Genomic DNA, 17,777 nt, shown 5'->3' on the forward strand with positions numbered 1-17,777 from the left:
GAACCATCTGTATTTGATACAGTCTGTTTTTCTTGGAAAAATCATTCAAATTTGGAATGAAGCCATAGAGGTATGGTTTAGTGTATGTGGTTTGGTTTGGTTTTCCTTTATAAGATTTCTTTTGTTTGGGTGCTTGAGCCATAGAAAGAAGAAATTCTTTAAAGAGGCTAGTTTTAAAAATTGTGCTCTCCCAACAAGATGAGAAAATGTCTACAGTTTATGGTGCATGCTCCTATTTTTTCAGAGTAGATATCCCCAATCCAACACCCCCCCATTTGATGTTTTAACAGATTTGCTTTACTGTTTCCAGTGAGAGCTAAAAGGAAATTTTTGTATTCTCAAACATGCATTTTAGTTTCTCATCCCCACAAACTTGGAATATTTGAGGTATTAATTTAAAATTTGGAGTTTTGTTTAAAACTTGGAACATGTATTTAATTTCTCATTCCCCCCCCGACCTCAAACTTTGAAATGGAAAAACAAAATGTTATTTATTCAAGGTAACTTTATACACAGCTTTTCAGGGGGAAAAAATCTATTAGGTGATATTAAGTGTATGTAGATTGCTTGTTTCCAAAATGGTTAAGTTATTTACATACATATGTAAAATGTACTATACATTAAAGTTAGGTACAACAGCCAGTGAATAGATCACTGTTACATCATTTTTTAAAAATAAGTTCCACTTACGCACGTGGGCTTTGAGCAGATTTCAGGCAGTTCCTGAATAAAAATCAAAACTGGCTACCAGTTGCCATCATCACAGGAAGAAAAACAAAAGAAGGAGTTCCATAAGAAAGATGGAAAATCAGCTAAAAAGCAAGTTATAATATTTATAACAGTTCTTCAGGTGGGGGCGGCAAGTATTCACTGTGATCTTGATCCGAATTAGGAGGAATAGAGAACTCCTGACACTGGATCTCATTGTTGGAATCTGCCTGGTTTTTCATGAAGTCTCCTGGTGGCAGGGGCAAGTTAAGTAAGTCAGGTGGAGGTGGAAATCTTTGTTCGAACTCAGAATTGTGATCTTCACAGACTTGACTGAGACAGTCCAGAGATGGCGGGAGATTGGTGGAATCATTTGGAAGAGGAGATAGAATTGTCACTGTGGGTTTGTCACATTGGTTACTTTCCTGTTCTTCTAAATCAAGAAGTGGGGGAGGTGGTGGAAGCAGATCGGCATCATCTGAAGAAGAAATTGCAGTGCCAATCGTTGATCCACCAGGACTCTCCTCTGATGTACCATTTGCTTGATCTTTTATCTTCTCTGTTTTGGGGTTGTTGGAATCTTCAGTGTGTTCATTTGATTCAAATAACTTAATTTCCAAATCATCTGGTAAGAGTGTGCTTTTGTTTGGTTTCCAGGGCATAAGTGAAACAATTGATGTCCGTTTTGTGGGTACTTCATTTTCTCTAATGTTATCCATATATATGTCGGGGGTTTCACCATCAGCAAATGGAGACCTGCCTGCCCAATTCTGATCATTTAAAACTGGTTTTCTCAAGCATTTCCATAGTACAATTATGATTATAGATACCAACAAAGAAGTCAGAATTATGCCAATTAATATGGCAGCTAAATTAGAATTGGTTTCATGTGAGATATTTTTGCTACTGGTCATTTCTAGGATGAATCCTGGAGTAATCCTAGGTGAACTTTTGACACTTGGTGTTGGTCGTATAGATGGATTATGAACAGTTGGTGATATTGGTTTTCTAGAAGAGGTATGGACAGATGATGGTTGTTGAGTGGAAGTAGAGACAAATGGTGGCAGTTGTTTGGTAGAAGTATGGGTAGATGGTGGCAGTTGTCCAACAGAAGTAAACGTGGGTACTGCTGTTTGTTGGGAGGAGGTGTTGGCCATTGGTATTCGTTGTCTGGTGACGTTATAGGTAAGTGGTTGCCCAGCAGAAGTGTGTGCTGCTGGTTTTTCAGAAGAAGCATAGGCAGCTGGTGTTGTTTGTCTAGCAGCAACTTTGGCAGTTGGTATTGGTTTTGCAGGGGAAACATGGTTGAATTGTGTTGGTTGACTGATAGGGTTCTCTGTTGTGTTTTGAGAATTAGCTGAGTTATATGGCCTTGATGATCTAAATAAAGTAGGCTGTGGTTGCTTCTCTGTTGTAATTGCTTCTGTCTCTGAGGAAAATATATCACTGATGTGCCCACAAAACAAAATTAAGATGAAATATTTGGGATCCATTTCAGAATGTTTCCACCCTACCAGAGGTTTTGTAATGAAAGAAAAAAAGACAGGTATTATTTGGTGTCTGGCAAAGTAGGTAGGTACTTATAAGTATTGTTTCTAATTTAGACTTGATACACTGTAGTGTAAATAACTCTTGAATATATTCTAACTTAACCATACAACATTTGGACCTCATAGGCAATAGTCTCTCTCAATTCTTTCATAAGATCTGTACTTGGCCCTGCTGCCCCCCTAGCTGCTGCTGCTTCTTTTTTTTTTTTTAAAGATTTTATTTATTTGACAGAGAGAGACACAACGAGAGAGGGAACACAAGCAGGGGGACTGGGAGAGGGAGAAGCAGGCTTCCTGTGGAGCAGGGAGCCCGATGCAGGGCTGGATCCCAGGACCCTGGGATCATGACCTGAGCCGAAGGCAGATGCTTAACAAATGAGCCACCCAGGCGCCCCAACCCCCCCACCCCCGCCCAGCTTCTTTACATTACAATCCGTCACACTTGTGAAATACATAGGCTCTTTTTTTTTTTAAAGATTTTATTTATTTATTTGAGAGAGCGAGAATGAGAGAGAGAGAGCACATGAGAGGGGGGAGGGTCAGAGGGAGAAGCAGACTCCCTGCTGAGCGGGGAGCCCGATGTGGGACTCGATCCCGGGACTCCAGGATCATGACCTGAGCCGAAGGCAGTCGCTTAACCAACTGAGCCACCCAGGCGCCCGAAATACATAGGCTCTTGATGCTGGTTCCATGTGCTCTCTATTCTTTTCTTCCTTACTATTAGAAATACACTGATCCTGTTGCTTTGAAGGACACCAGTAATCATCTGTTACCTAATCCAACAGTCTTGACTTTATTCTCTCTTTTTTTTTCTCCCTCTCTTGATCACATTCAATGCTATTGACTATGCCTTCACTACTATTCAAGTAGCTCTTTGTTATAGTCTTCCTTTCATGTTAATCTCACTAGCTTCTGTTTTTCTCTTCTTAAATATGGATACTTGATATTCAGTCCTTACTCTTAGCTACTTTTCTCTGATCCTGATTCTATAAAATTTCAGCTCTCACCTGTATGCCATAACTCCCAAACCTGCACATCCAGCCTAAATCTCCTTAATTCCATTCCATTTACATGACTTCTTGGTGGACATTTCCATGTTATATATCCTACTGTCAGCAAATTTAACATATTTAAAACAGAATTCGTCTTCGTGTCAAAACTGACTCCTCTCTTTATTTTCATATGGTGTTACCTTTAAGTTTTTTATGCAGAGAGTCTATTGTGTTAGTAATCTCTATAGCATCATCAGTCTAGCACTCTGTCTTTATGTTAGGATCTCTTACTCTTTTTTTTTTTTTAAAGATTTTATTGATTTTGAGCCCTGAGTAGGGGGAGGGGCAGAAGGAGAGAGAGAGAATCTCAAGCAGACTGTGTGCTGAGCACAGAGCCAGATGTGGAGCTCAGTGTGGGGCTTGATCTCCTGACCCTGAAATCACAACCTGAGGTGATATCAAGAGTCTGACGCTTAACCAGCTGAGCTGTCCAGGCACCCCTAGGATCTCATAGTCTTAAAGGAGTCAGTTCAACTCAGAATCCTAAGTGATCTTTGAATCTGGTTGAGTCAGTTCTGTCCAGTTGGTAAAGTTGTCCAATGCTGCTTTCATTCATTTATTGATTAACACTATCTTTGTGTCAGGCCTGTTCTAGGTTTAAGAGATACACCCCCCCAAAAAAGTTTCCAGTGGTGGAAACAATCAATAAATAATTATAATAATTTAATAAGTTTTCTCCTAAAGGGATGCAAGAGGTGCACATAGGGACCATTGCAGCCTCGGAGGCTTTCAGGGAGGGTTTCTCAGAGAAGTAAAACTTGAATTGAGTCTTGAAAGGTCTGTAAGAAGGAATTGAGCAACTAAAGTATTACAGTCAGGGGAACAACATATGGACATGGGAAGAGAAGGCACATATGTAAGTTTGGCAGGCAGGGCTTTTCGTGGGATGTGGTGGATGCTAAAACGTGAGGAGTAAATTCCAGTTCTACTTCCAACGTGTAATGATGCACATGAGTGCAAGAACTAGTCATTTCATCTCTCCTGTTCTCAACTGTCTTCTCTCTAAAGTGAGGAGTTACACTAAGACAGTTTTCAGCTCTAAGTGTAATATACTGTTAAACACAATGATAACTATTTGGTTATTAGCGTTAGGTTGGTTATTTCTTAGGTAAAGGGACATCTCAGGGTGTTAGATCCTGGTAAATATGATTAGAAACTATAGTTTTTCTAGGATTCCTAGTCCAATGTGAGAGAGATTTGATGTTCTATGCGAAGTAGAGGAACACCCTCAAGTTTTGCAAATAAATAGACTTTTCGGCATATTTGAGTAGTTTTCATTGCTTACTCCTCTACCACTTGGCACACAGTAATGGTAAACTACCCTGTTCAGGGGAGGGCATATGGTCTCTTCCTTTTTCTTTTCTTTTTTCTTCCTAATACTTCAGGCCTAAATTTAAAATTTTTCTCCTTTAAACTTTCCTGCACACTGCTGATGAATTAATCTTCTGAAAGCATTTATAGTCAAGTTACTGCTCCCTTACTTATGGATTCCCCGTTGCTGTCAAGATAAAAATTCTAAACTGAGTTTTCTTCCTTCTGGCTTGAGTTTACCAATCCTGACTCATGTCTCAACACTGAAACTTCTCATTCAGCCAAATGCGCCTCTTCCCATCTTAAGTACTTTCTAGACACATGCTTTTTTCCCTAAATAGACACTTTTAATTACACTGTTTCTCACCCTCTTAGAGTGTGTTCTCCACCCCCAAACTCAGCCTCTTTTCCTGTCTGAACCGGTTGTCACTGGGCAGACCTCAGCTTAAATCCGCCTTCTTAAATCAAGTTCTCGGTGACTGGCCATAGCGCAGAGAGTTTAGCCATTCCCTGAACCTCCTAGTCTTGCTGTCTTTGTGGTTCCTTAGGTAAGTATTCATGGTCCTACCATACTGACACTTTTATTCTCTCAGATAATTGTGTCATTTTAAAATTACTTTTAACTTTGCACATTTTCTTTTTATTATCCCCACCCATTCAAAGAAGAACCTTGAAGAAAGCAGAAAAGAAAAAGCTTATGTAGAACATATTCTGTATTGTACTATCCCCGGTGTTTTACATAATTTTACTTCATTTAACCTTTAAATGACTATGAGGAATCCTTGACTTACAGATAAAGAGACAAGTTCACTTGCATTAAGAGTTTGCCTAGGGTGCCTGGGTGGCACTGTCAGTTAAGCCTTCATGATCCCAGGGTCTTGGGATCGAGCCCCGCATCAGGCTCCCTGCTCAGCTGGGAACCTGCTTCACCCTCTGCCTGCCACTCTACCTGCTTGTGCTCTCTTTCTCTCTCTATCAAATAAAATTAAAAAAAAAAAAGTTTGCCTAGTGTTCTATCACCTTTATATATATTATATCACAGATATGTCACCTGATTGACAAGCATGTGCTCTTTCTACTCCCTAAACCGCCTCAGGGGTTTTGATTCCTTTACAGCTAAGTGCAATATATGTTACGAGCTCAGGAAACACTTAACCTGTATTGGCTTCATGGTTCCTTTCCATTTTCTTCACTATTCACGTACTCACTTTTGCCAGAATGTAAGCAGAGAAGATGAAATCTGTTATTAAATTATGCTTGCTATCCATTTTGTAAAAGGTTTCATAAGGGAAAAAATTGAAACTTTTGGCATAAATGTGGGGATTTGAATCATCTCTAGATGGTTATCCATGTGCAGTTCCCACTTTCTATTCTTAACGGATTTCCACCACCCCCAAAAGCCCTTCTTCAGAGTTTCACTTTAGTTTTTTAAAAATGCCATCCAAAGCAACAGAAAATATAGGCCATGAATTGTCTTCAGCTAAAAATGTTTCCTCTTTTGTGACTTCACTTAAAATTAAAAAAAAAAAACAAAAAACAAAGCCCACACAGTTCCTCTTTTCAATTCACTAAAAAAGGCACTAGAGAAGGAAAGACCCTGAACAGGAACATAATTATAAACCATTTTAGTTTGTAAGATCAGTTTTGATAGGTTCATAGCCTCTTTTGACAATAGGAAGATCATAAAACCTTCAGTATATGAGATTTTTCTACTTGTCATGTAAGAGTTACAACAATATCAAAACCAAATTGCATGTTTTACCTGTTGTGTTTCTTCTTCCCACTCCTCAGTTAGCTGTCTGCCCTCCTAGGGTCTGCTACATCAGAATGCTAGAATCTTTGTTAGCTCTCTACTACAGCAAACCAGAACAGTCCAGAAAAGAAAGAGCAGGATTTAACACAGGAATAAATAGGGGGCATAATAGTGAAGAAACTGACTTTTTCTAACTCAGAGAAGTAAGGCCAGTGTTATTAGCAGTGTAGAAAGTTGTATAACATATGTATTCTCTTAAATACATAAACCATGTGTACCTGAAGTACCAACATTGCTTCTTCAGGGAGAGAAGGTAAAAACAAAGAACCATATGGGGGGAATGTAAAAAGGAGAAAATGTCAGATCAGAGAAAATGAAAAGGGAGTGCAAAGAAATAAAAAATAACACCAAAGAGGAAAATAGAGCAGAAATTATAGGAGGCAGCAAATATATGGAAAAGGGACGGGGAAGGTCAGTGGGCTAGAGAAGGTATTGAAAAATTGGTAAAAAACTGAAGAAAAAGTGGTAGTTATGTAATTAGCAAGAAATTAGGGTAGATGATTAAAGTGGAGGAGAAGATTGAAGTAGATGGAAGAAAGGCCTAAGTGCTGCTCTCTGTCACGGGTTTGGGCTTGTGGACCCTGGGAAGCAGCAGGGAGGAGCCGTCTTCCCACGATGGAGGACTTGACTCATCCGTCTTCTCAAACTCACCAGGCTTTCGTTTCAGGTTCTCCTATCTGTTCTAAGTATTCTTAAGATTCTCTTTTTTTAATTTTTTCCTCGTACTATTCAGAACATAACTGCTAATTATTCTAAAGAACCCATGCGTTCTATATGGCATTTTTCTAGAAATCCCTTAGTCTGCTGCCAAGGCAAATCCCACATTTGTCTACCTTCATATGGCAGTATCTTGCTTATTATTATAGGTTGTCACTTTGAGGTCTAAATCTGTGATTTTGGTCCTTTGGCTTTTCCTGAATATTTAAAAAGGTGTGGTTTTTTTGTTTTTGTTTTTGTTTTTTTAAGATTTTATTTATTTATTTGACAGAGAGATAGCGAAAGAGGGAACACAAGCAGGGGGAGTGGGAGAGGGAGAAGCAGGCCTCCCCCTGAGCAGGGAGCCCGATGCGGGGCTCGATCGCAAGACCCTGGGACCATGACCTGAGCCGAAGGCAGACGCTTAACGACCGAGCCACCCAGGCGCCCCTAAAAAGGTTTTAAAAGAGGAAGGAAAACATCAGCTGTGTTTTAACTAAGCATCTTACAGTCAGTTACAGTGAAGGTAGGAGTCCTCATGTATTAGACATGTTCTCATAAATATGCATAAGTACATAAAGAGTACAGTTAAAATTGATTCTGTTAAGTTGGATATAAGAAATGTCATTTAAAGAGAATCAAGGAGATTTGGAGAGCATATCCTAAATAAAAAGGCAAGTATAGGTAACAATATAAAAAATAATACATGAGTGATTAGGACTTTGATATTATTACTACTTTTATTTAATAAGTTACAATATAGATAGAATAGATTAAAATTTAGTTATATTGTATCTCCAACTGGTTAAATTATTAAATCATAAAAAGAGGAAAACAGCAATTCTGTATCTTGAGTAGGAATAGAAAGGGAGATTAACCTTGAACTCTAATAGGAAGTATTTGGAGACTTAATAATAATAGCTACCATTTACTGAGTACCCGCTAAATGTTAGGTACTATCCTATTTTAACAAGCAGGGTAGTGTTACCTTCATCTTACAGATAAAGAGACTGAGACACAGAGATGTAGGGTAACTTGCCAGTGTCAGAGTTGTTAAGTAGAGGCAGTGATAAAGAAATCATGTCAGTCGTATCCCAGAGTCCTTTCCTTCTGTTATGTGTCACTAAACATGCTGCACTGACTTCCGTAGTAAAAGTATGAAGCAGGAATGCCTAAGGGAGGAGATGTGAGCTCTCTGGAAACAGATACATAAATAACTTTTGGAGGCAGTCTTGAGTAAGGAGTAGGAAAAAAAAAAAACTACCAGAAAACCAGGTTATGCCTCTGATTCTATGAAAATAGTTATGAGAGTTTTAAATGGTTAACCTATAAGCTATATTTGAGCTAATAAATACATATATTTGTGATGACTTTTAAAGATCGGACATTGAAAGGCATCAGATTTATATTTAACAAATTTGAACTTATTCAGAAGTCATAATTTCCTTCTAAGTAGAGTTATATAGGAATTAGTTGAAAAACAAAGGTACTATTACCCTCTAAATTTTGAACTGACCCTTTAAAAATATATAGAGACAAGTCTTATCTAAAAAAGAGATAAAAATCTTTATATTCTAACTTATGTAATAGTTACTTAGAAAAAAATCCAAAGTGGACTTCTATAAGGGAAAGTCATAAATATTTATGAAATGTTGAAATAGAATATCACCCACTATGAGTTTATATTCTGTGATATTACAAGTCTCTGTAAACTAAACCCTTTGCAGTTTTTATTTGGAGGATATTTACTTTGTAGCTGCCCAGTTTACTCACAGAGTAGGCATGTTGTATGCATATTAGCAATTTTCTATTATTTATCTTGTGAGTGTTTTTTTCCCATATCTATTTTATACTGTTTACCAACAGCTCAGATAGTAATGTATTGCATAAATATGTAGATGATATGAATATATGTACACACATTTTATCATAACAGTTTTGTCTTAGTAAACTTTAAAAATGAGCCATAATATTTTCCTATAACCATTATTACTTAAATACAAAATTCTATTTGTGTAAAAAACAAAGCATATGTAATAATGATAATTGAGTACCCCATCTAATCTCCTTTGGTTTCTTTTTTAAATTAAGTGAAGGTGACCATTTTTACCGTAGAAACTAAAGGGGATTAAAAATAATTTAAATCTATGGATTATATATAGGAAAATTTTTATAGAAAGCAAGTTAGAATTTTTAACAGCTGGTATTTGGGGATTGTAAATTCAGTCATATCCCATGGATTCTAGTTTTACTTGTATCCTTTAGCTTTATCCACCAGGGTTATAGTTTATTTCTTTTAATTACAGAACTAAGGCTTGTGATTGAATAAACTTAAAAGGGCAATATTATACAAACCTAGCTGAAAATTTTTCTTCGAGGCAAGCTCAACATTGAATATTTTTTAATTCCATGCAACCAAATTACAAAACCTGTTATAGATATCTTTAGACTAGCAGAGTTTAAATTTAAAACACTAACAACATTTTAGTTTTAAAAATAAATTTTATATAAAATTAAGATCAAACCAGATTGCCTGTGTGAAAATTTTCTTACCTCAGCTGTTAACTTCTTTTTGCAGAATGCTAAGTTCTTGTTCTATCTGGACATTTTGGTGATTTGGCTAAGAAAGCAAAAGGGGTGGTTCAGTTCAGATTAAAAATGGTCCTGTAGCAAACTGAAATGCTTTCTGTAGAAAAAAAGGAAGTTTATCGATAGTTGGTTCCGGAAGCGCAATAAGCCACAAAATGACTAAGAAATGCACTACTTATTTTGAAACACAGTTTCCGGCTTTATGATTTGAATACTTTTAATTAATGTTGGTAAGTGAACATTTGAGACTCTCTAGTAATGTGATTATATAATTTAAATACTTAGAATAGAACTTTAGAGGGGAACTTAAATATTCTAAGGAAAAACTGCCAGTTGGGTTATTACCCAAAGTGAGATTTCTTTGTGTAAGAAGCGAATGATATGTTCTGTTTACTCGATCACCTTAGGCAAGTTGCTGTACTTCTGAGTCATCATTTCCTCCTGTGGAGGAATATTTCTCTTAGTGAGTTATTTTGAAGATTAAATAAGATAACATGTATAAATGCCTCACACACAGTAGGAAACCAGTAAATGTTAACATTATTTCCTTGTACATAATTTAGACAAAACCCAGGTAAAAGTATAATTCAGTTTTTTGGACCGAGTACTTTACTAAATGATTTTGGAGTTTCAGTGCACAACTCTTTGATTACCCACAAAGTAGGTACTTCTCAGTGGAAGGTAAAATAAATTGGGAATCATGATTTAAATAAGTTAAGCAAAGTGGGTGCCTGGTTGGCTCAGTTGGTTAAGCGACTGCCTTCGGCTCGGGTCATGGTCCTGGAGTCCCAGGATCGAGTCCCACATCGGGCTCCCTGCTCAGCAAGGAGTCTGCTTCTCCCTCTGACCCTCTTCCCTCTCGTGCTCTCTCTCTCTCTCAAATAAATAAATAAAATCTTTAAAAATAAATAAATAAGTTAAGCAAAGTATATTGAAAAGAGAATGAGTCAGTCTGAATAAAAATTTCTTTGGGCAAGTCACCTTCTAGCCTCTTTCCTCATCTGAGAAATGGAGGTCATAATTCCTAATTTTTTTTTTCTTTTCAAAGATTTTATTTATTTATTTGAGAGAGAGAGAGAGAGACAGAGCATGAGAGGGGGGAGGGTCAGAGGGAGAAGCAGACTCCCCGCCGAGCAGGAAGCCTCCCGATGCGGGACTCGATCCCGGGACTCCAGGACCACGACCCGAGCCGAAGGCAGACGCTTAACCATCTGAGCCACCCAGGCGCCCTCCTAATTTATAAATTTGTTATGGGATTAAATAAATGTAAAGTACCTAGCAAGCATAGCACCTGTTAGAGTAGATACGGTAAGCATTAAGCCATGCCCTGCTTTTCCCTGATCACTACAGAGGATCATGGACTGTTGAGACCTAGTTCTTAACATCAGGGTACTTATAACTTGGCACAAAAGGAATAGTTTTTGTTTTTAAGGGGTCCTACTATAAAGCAGAAAATAATCAAAACACTGTGAACTTTTGATTCACTATTTTAAAATCCCTGAATTGAGTATGTGGACCATAACACCTGGGGTAGAAAGCAAAAGTGTTCTTTTTTCAAAAATAACTTTTAAATTTTGAACTCAAAATATATCTTAATCTATCGTGTTTAAACACTGTCAAGTCTGAAAAGGAACCACTTCTGTTTGTTCATGAACTGTCATTGGATAGCATCATTCTGAGGGTGTTGGTGAGTGATGAATTTTAAATATTCCTGCAATAGGAGCTTTATCTTTTTTTGTCAGAAAATGGTTGACCTGTATGTTGAATATGAAAGTACTTACCTAGTTAATGTCTTATTTTTTTTAAAGGACACTGATTTGTTTAAATTTCCTCAGACAAGTATATATGACACTTGACTCAATGAGTGATTTGTGTAGCACTGTTTGTTCTAGTACACAATCTCAAATTTTTAATTTATACAAGATGGGAGCTCTGCCCAGTTTCATTGCCAGTCTGGTCCTTTTTACCCTTCAAAAGATAACCTGATGTCACCATGATTGGCATGAGTGTTCTCTTCCCTTTTTACTTTTTTGATATTTAGCTTTATCTGGAATAATATGGTTATAATTTATTTATTTTTCTAACAAATTGGTAATAAATTGATCATAAAATTGATGCTTTGGTTTTTCCCTCCCATTTTAAGATACAAATTAGATCTCTGAAGCCTTGGTGCCCATAAGAAGTGATTTTGATGACCAAGACCAATATCACCTAGGGAATTAATGCAGAAATTACCAGGGCTTGGAGGTTACCCCATTCCAGCTGAATCAGAAAGAGAGAGTGGGAATTAGGTATTGGCTAGCTTTAAAAACTCTTCAGATGATTCTGATGCACAATCAGGATGAGAATCACAAACCTAGAAGGGAGGGTAAGATTGTGATCATATTTGGAAAAAAATATATAAAATTTTTTCTTGAATGGCTAGCATATTGCCCAAAATAAATGCTCAATAAGGGATGAGAATTTTTAAATGTAGCTTGGTCTTTAATTAGTATGCCCTGGATCAATTTTAGTAGATAGTTGGAAAGTCTCTCAGACCAACTTCTGTAATATATTTAACTGAAGGTGGAAGTCTTGATTTAAGTGTAAGTCATTATTTTACTCGAACCCAATTTCTTGAAAGGTTAAACAATGACCTGGAGTATCCTGTTTTCCAAATGAGAGCAAACATACACACATCTTTCCTTTGCTCATGTCACATTAGATAGTAAAAAAAAGTAAAACTGATCATTTATTAGGCCACTTGGCACCCTTGAAGTCAGAAAATTAGTCACCCTTTGGATATTTGCTATAAATATTCCAATAAGCAGTATTTATAGATTAGAGGTACATTGCATTTAAACAGTAAGATGTGCTTTACATTTACACTTGGCCTTCTGTTGTGGTTACAATCTCATCTGTTTCAGTTAAGCTCTATTTCTTATTGATCTTTACAGTGTGTTGCCTAAGATAATAAACGGAATACAATTATATGTAGTCAGTTTTATTCTGAGTCTTAATTCATTATACAAAATTAAAAGTTTTAATTAAATATTTATAGTAGAAAAACACTTTCTTCTGTGTGCCATATGTAAAGATGAAAACGTGGCATAAAATTAGCTTTATTGGTATATGAGCTGGTCCAGATTCTGTCACGTTCGGCAAAGGTACTGTTAAACTACAGTTCAACTCTGCGCACTAGGAATTTGGCTTCTGTTAGATGCTGAAGCATATACTTGCCTCTAAGGACACACTAAAACTCTTCAAAGTTCAATTACATTCAGATGAAGATCATCTAACTACTGTTACTGAACAGGAAATATTTATTTAATTGTCCCTTTCTGCCTCCCATTCCTTCAACTCGTCTTTAAAACCTTCCCCACATTCTCAGGTGTTTGGTTATTTACTTTTTAAAATACTCAGTGTAAGGACAAAAGTGCACAGTTTAAGTAATTGAGAAGGTGGGCAAACTTCTCCCCTTCTCACTTGCTGGATTCTAAATTGCAGGGCTGCCATGTCAACAAATTTTAGACCACCGAACCAACATGTTGGCATTAAATATCAAACTGATTTCATTTTTGTACTTCATAAACTTTCTCATTGCTCCTTTGCATTTTTCTTGACTAAAGTGCCTGTTAGTTAGTGAGTTTTTCAGTTCCTCCTTCATCTTTTCTTTCCCTTGTAGCTATGAGTGTTCCAGTAGATTGCATCATTAGGTTGGGCCCTGTGAGCTGTTGTGCTCTTTTCCAAGTGTCTGATTCAGCAGGCCAGAGACCACTGCTTGCCAGAAAATCACCATTGCTTCTAGGCTGACGCTTGCCTACTTGTTTTGATCGTCTGAGAGATGAGACTTTGTTTGCCAGAACTACAGTTGATAGAAATAGAAGGGTACAGATAAGAAAAAGCACTGCAATTATAACGAAGCAAATTAGCATAGCCATTTTGTTGTTGTTTTCCTCACAGACCTCTTTTTTGAAAATTTCACGGTGACCTTTGGTTGTGTTTTCTGTGCTCTGTACTGTTGGAGAACTGTTCCTGACGACAGAAGGTATATAAAGCTCCAGTTCCGATATAGGAGTTAGAGATGTGACCTGAGATGATGTTGCTATTTCAGTCCTGTTTATAGAGTTACCTCTTTTATCTACTGTAGAAGTTGTAGGGTTTGTGTTAATGTTTTCATTTTGGTTTCTGCCTGGCTTATTTTGAATATCTGGATCCCAGACAGTAGTACTGTTAGCCCACAGATGGGTATAGTTTGCGTTTATTCCAGGAGACCAAGAAAAAACTGTTGTCGTCAGAAGGGCAAGATGCAGGTAAAGTCCTGTGTGCTCCATGTCCATGAATATGCTGGAAATCTGTTGGGATAGCAGTATAATTTATTAATTTGGGAAAGAATAATGGTTCCTGGTTGTTGTGATTGTAGTTAAAAGATGGACAGCTGATATCTTACAAAGTGAGCTACAAACTCATGCCTAATATTTGCTATCCTGTTTGAATTCCTTCTAACTGACTTTTTTTCTGTCAGGCTGTGTATAAAGAAACAATTTAATTTCTGTTATTCTTTCAAATGCTAGAGGTTAGCATTATAAATAACTGTGAATCATTTTAAACTGAATCCCGTGGTTTTATATAGTTTTCTCCCTCCCAAGCATACTAAACTTCAGCTTTGAGTCACATACTTCTGCTTTGTTTTTTTGATTCCTTTTTTTTTCTTCTGCTCCCAACCATTTAAGGATCTTTCTTGCAGAAACTCCCCACCTTCTAACAAATGTGTCACCAATCTTTATAGTAAAGGAGAAATGTGGCCTTGAGCATTTTGCTTCATGTATGAAAAGAAAACGCAAATGGCTTTTTTGGTTTTTGTTTTGGGGTCGAGAAAGGGGAAGTGTAGCAACCAAAGGAAAATGGATTTCAAATAGGAATTCAGGATGTTCTTTTTTCTTCTTGGGTGTTTATCTTGAAGCTTAGAATAAAGCTGGTACTTAGAAATATGCTCCCGGTATTTGTGAAAGCAATCATATGGTGGTGGTTCTCTCTTTTCACCGGTATATCCCCTGACTTATTGTGGCTTTCTAAAAGCAAAGGCATGCCAGATTTCTTCTGAATAATCTCAAAAGTTAAACCAAAGTTACTGACTTTTTTCATCATCATTTATGCTTAGCATGTTTTTGTATCCCTGTTTTGACATAATTTTTTTAAGTAAATTATACAGTAAAATAGAGAACATCAGGTTTGGGGGGATTTAGACTATGGGAAGTGGGAAATCAAGGCAGATCATAAGTCTCAACATATAAATAAAAAAGATGAATTTTAGTTTTGTCTTCAAGCTCCTTGGAAGCCAGTACAAAAAGGGGACAAGTCTGTTCCTAATTCTCATTATCCACCCTATGATTGAAGATTTAAATAGAACTCTTTTGTAGTAATAATCTGTTCATCTGAGCTACTTTTGTAAGAATATTTTATTGTTAGCATTAAACAGAAGCAAAACTAGATTATTCGTCTGAGACTTACTCAGTGAAATTACCTATTTAAGAACCTTATTTTAGAGAAGTTCTTCTCAAACTTGAATGTGCATGGGAGTCTTTTTCTTGTTGTTGTTTTGTTTTTCTTTTTTTTTTAAATTGGATTCTGATTCTGTAGGTCTAGGAAGGACCTGAGATCCTGTATTTCTAACCACCACCCAAGTAAGACAGATGCTGCTGCTAGTCATGCTTTTTTTGAGTTTCGAGGTTTTATTAGAAATAGTTGCTATATGTCATTGGATAAAATTTGTATGCTATTGATATACAGAAATTGAAAATAACAAATGTTTATGTTGTTATACAAACAAAAGTAGCTTGTAATAAACAATGCTAAATGGAAACTAGCCACTGAAGTAGTATTTCCTAAAGGAAAAAACCTTTATTATGTGTTCTAGAATTAAGATGACTTTTTGGATTATGCTCTTTAATAGTTAAAGATATTGCACACTGACTTCTGTATAATAGCGTTTAGCTTCAGTTTTTAGGTTGAATAACAAAAATCTTTGTATACTTTATGATTCTTTCACAAAGAGAAATACTTTAAATTGGATTAGCAAGTAATTTCCATCCTTTCATACTAGACTAGATTTCTGCATTCAGTGCTAAAATTATTTAAGGTGGGTTATTCTTATCACATTAGTTCATCAACAATGTAGTATACATCTTGGTATTCATACACATTTTAGCAGTGCTTACCATGCACGGGGTAGATAATAGGCCTGCTGTTGATTGTCTTCAGCCAGATGTACTGTCATCCCCAAATAAACAAACTGTTAACAGAATGAGACTTTCTCTTGCCCTTACAAATGCCTGAGAATAGAGGACTGTCTCTGCATTCCTAATTTATGCCATGGAGGCCAGGTTATGCTATCAAAAGTTTTCTTTATCTCTGGTCATTTTCAATAAAATTTATAATGCCTAAGCATTAGTAATGAGAACTTTATTTTTTCAACTTTTTAAATAACAAAACTTTTCAATTCACCGTGGAGTCTAAACTCAGATCCTTCCTAATTGTGATAAAAACTACTGTTGATAAATCTTTCCATTTCTAACTTAAATATTACTTAATAGGACAGAAAAAAACAGCATACATTTTCAATCACTTATGATTCTACTTTGTTAGTAAGATTCTTAGGTACTCTTTGAAAGCACTTCCTTGAGCACTAGTCCATACAAAGTTACGAGTGAAAAGGCATAACAAAAGCCGAATATATATGACCTACCTTACAAATTCTTGGTCAAAATCTGATTATAACCTGATTTTAATAAGCCACTTCTTTTCTTGTCTTGAAGCACAGCTTCCAAGTAATTTAAAGCAGAATAGACTTGGAGAATATGAACCTTAAAGTAAATCTGCAGTTAAAAAAAAAAAAAAAAGGATATGTACAGCTAGCTTTCCACTTTTAAAACCAAACCACAGATGACACATTTCCTTTCTGCTGCAACTAAAGCACATGTCCCGGGGGGGGGGAGGGATGCGGGGGGGGGGGGGAGAAAAAAAGAAAAAAAAAAACCCAGAAAGTCCAACTTGTCCAGTTGGCCACTGGCATGACAGGAGGCTTTGTACAACAAATCCCCGCCTCCAGGGCAGGGAGGGTTTTCCGCTCAGGGCCTTTTGACCTTATGCTCATTATATATGCCTGCAATGTGCTTTTGAATGATAGTATCATTCAAAAGAAGATGGAATGGTATTTTTCCTGCAGCATTAAAATCTCTAAAAATTTTATTTGTGTACCACAGACTGATTTGATGACATGAGTTTGGAGACCTAGGGTATTGGTCAGATAATAGAAACAGTGAAATACATAACCAACATCTCAAATTGTGGAACTACAACAATGACTTGAGAAAATATCTAGTAAACTTAGATTATATGGGGCAGAATAAGTTTTTATGTGGTTTAGTGTATACACATACAGACAAACATACACACTCTTTCCCCTTAAATGTCCTGTCATCACTTCATATTCAGTATGTCTAAAATGGACTTCATTTTCTCTCCAAAAGTCCCTGCCCCTCATGATCTCTTTGTTTTTGTTCATGATAGCAGCCTTCTTTGTGATCTCAGAGGCTTGGTATATAGTGAGTCCTTTTAATTCAAGTCCTTCTTTCAGCCCTGATCAGACCTTGGATCATGTTGGTCCTTCCTTCATGTTCTTGAATTGGTTTCTTTTTTTACTGTCACCATAGTATTTAGATCCTTATTAGGCCATACCTAGACTACAGTATTTTTTTATTAGCCCCAACTCCTTCATAGAGTTTCTATATATCACTTCCTTTGATCATATCACCTCTTTCTTTACAAAAATAAAGTTGAATAACTCCCTGACACTACAGCACTGATTCAGAAATATTTGTGCATATAAATATCAGATAGAAGGTTGTTTAAAAACAGTGAAAATTGCCGGGCCCCACTGCATAGATTCATATGTAGTAGAAACGGACTGCATTTGTATCAAGTACCACAGTTGATTCTGATGCTGGTGCTTCACAGAATATATTCTGAGAGGGGCGCCTGGGTGGCTCATTTAAGTGATTGCCTTCGGCTCAGGTCATG

General features: G+C 36.7%; 3 protein-coding genes across 3 annotated transcripts in view; 1 reads left to right on the plus strand and 2 right to left on the minus strand.

Moving 5' to 3' along the window:
• Positions 1-17,777, plus strand: part of NF1 (neurofibromin 1) — a 276,385-nt gene that overhangs the window by 212,855 nt on the left and 45,753 nt on the right.
• On the minus strand, positions 473-13,682 carry EVI2B (ecotropic viral integration site 2B). The gene is made up of 3 exons (XM_027625865.2): positions 13,664-13,682; positions 9,684-9,750; positions 473-2,218 (listed from the first exon to the last, which is right to left on the minus strand). Exon 3 carries the CDS (start codon positions 2,199-2,201, stop codon positions 834-836), a length of 1,368 nt encoding a protein of 455 aa, XP_027481666.2. The 5' UTR covers positions 2,202-2,218; positions 9,684-9,750; positions 13,664-13,682; the 3' UTR covers positions 473-833.
• EVI2A (ecotropic viral integration site 2A) lies at positions 12,444-16,654 on the minus strand. Its single transcript, XM_027625867.2, has 2 exons — positions 16,444-16,654; positions 12,444-14,053 (listed from the first exon to the last, which is right to left on the minus strand). Exon 2 carries the CDS (start codon positions 14,036-14,038, stop codon positions 13,334-13,336), a length of 705 nt encoding a protein of 234 aa, XP_027481668.1. The 5' UTR covers positions 14,039-14,053; positions 16,444-16,654; the 3' UTR covers positions 12,444-13,333.

Source organism: Zalophus californianus, chromosome 16, assembly GCF_009762305.2.
Source record: "Zalophus californianus isolate mZalCal1 chromosome 16, mZalCal1.pri.v2, whole genome shotgun sequence".
NCBI classification, from domain to species: Eukaryota; Metazoa; Chordata; class Mammalia; order Carnivora; family Otariidae; genus Zalophus; species Zalophus californianus.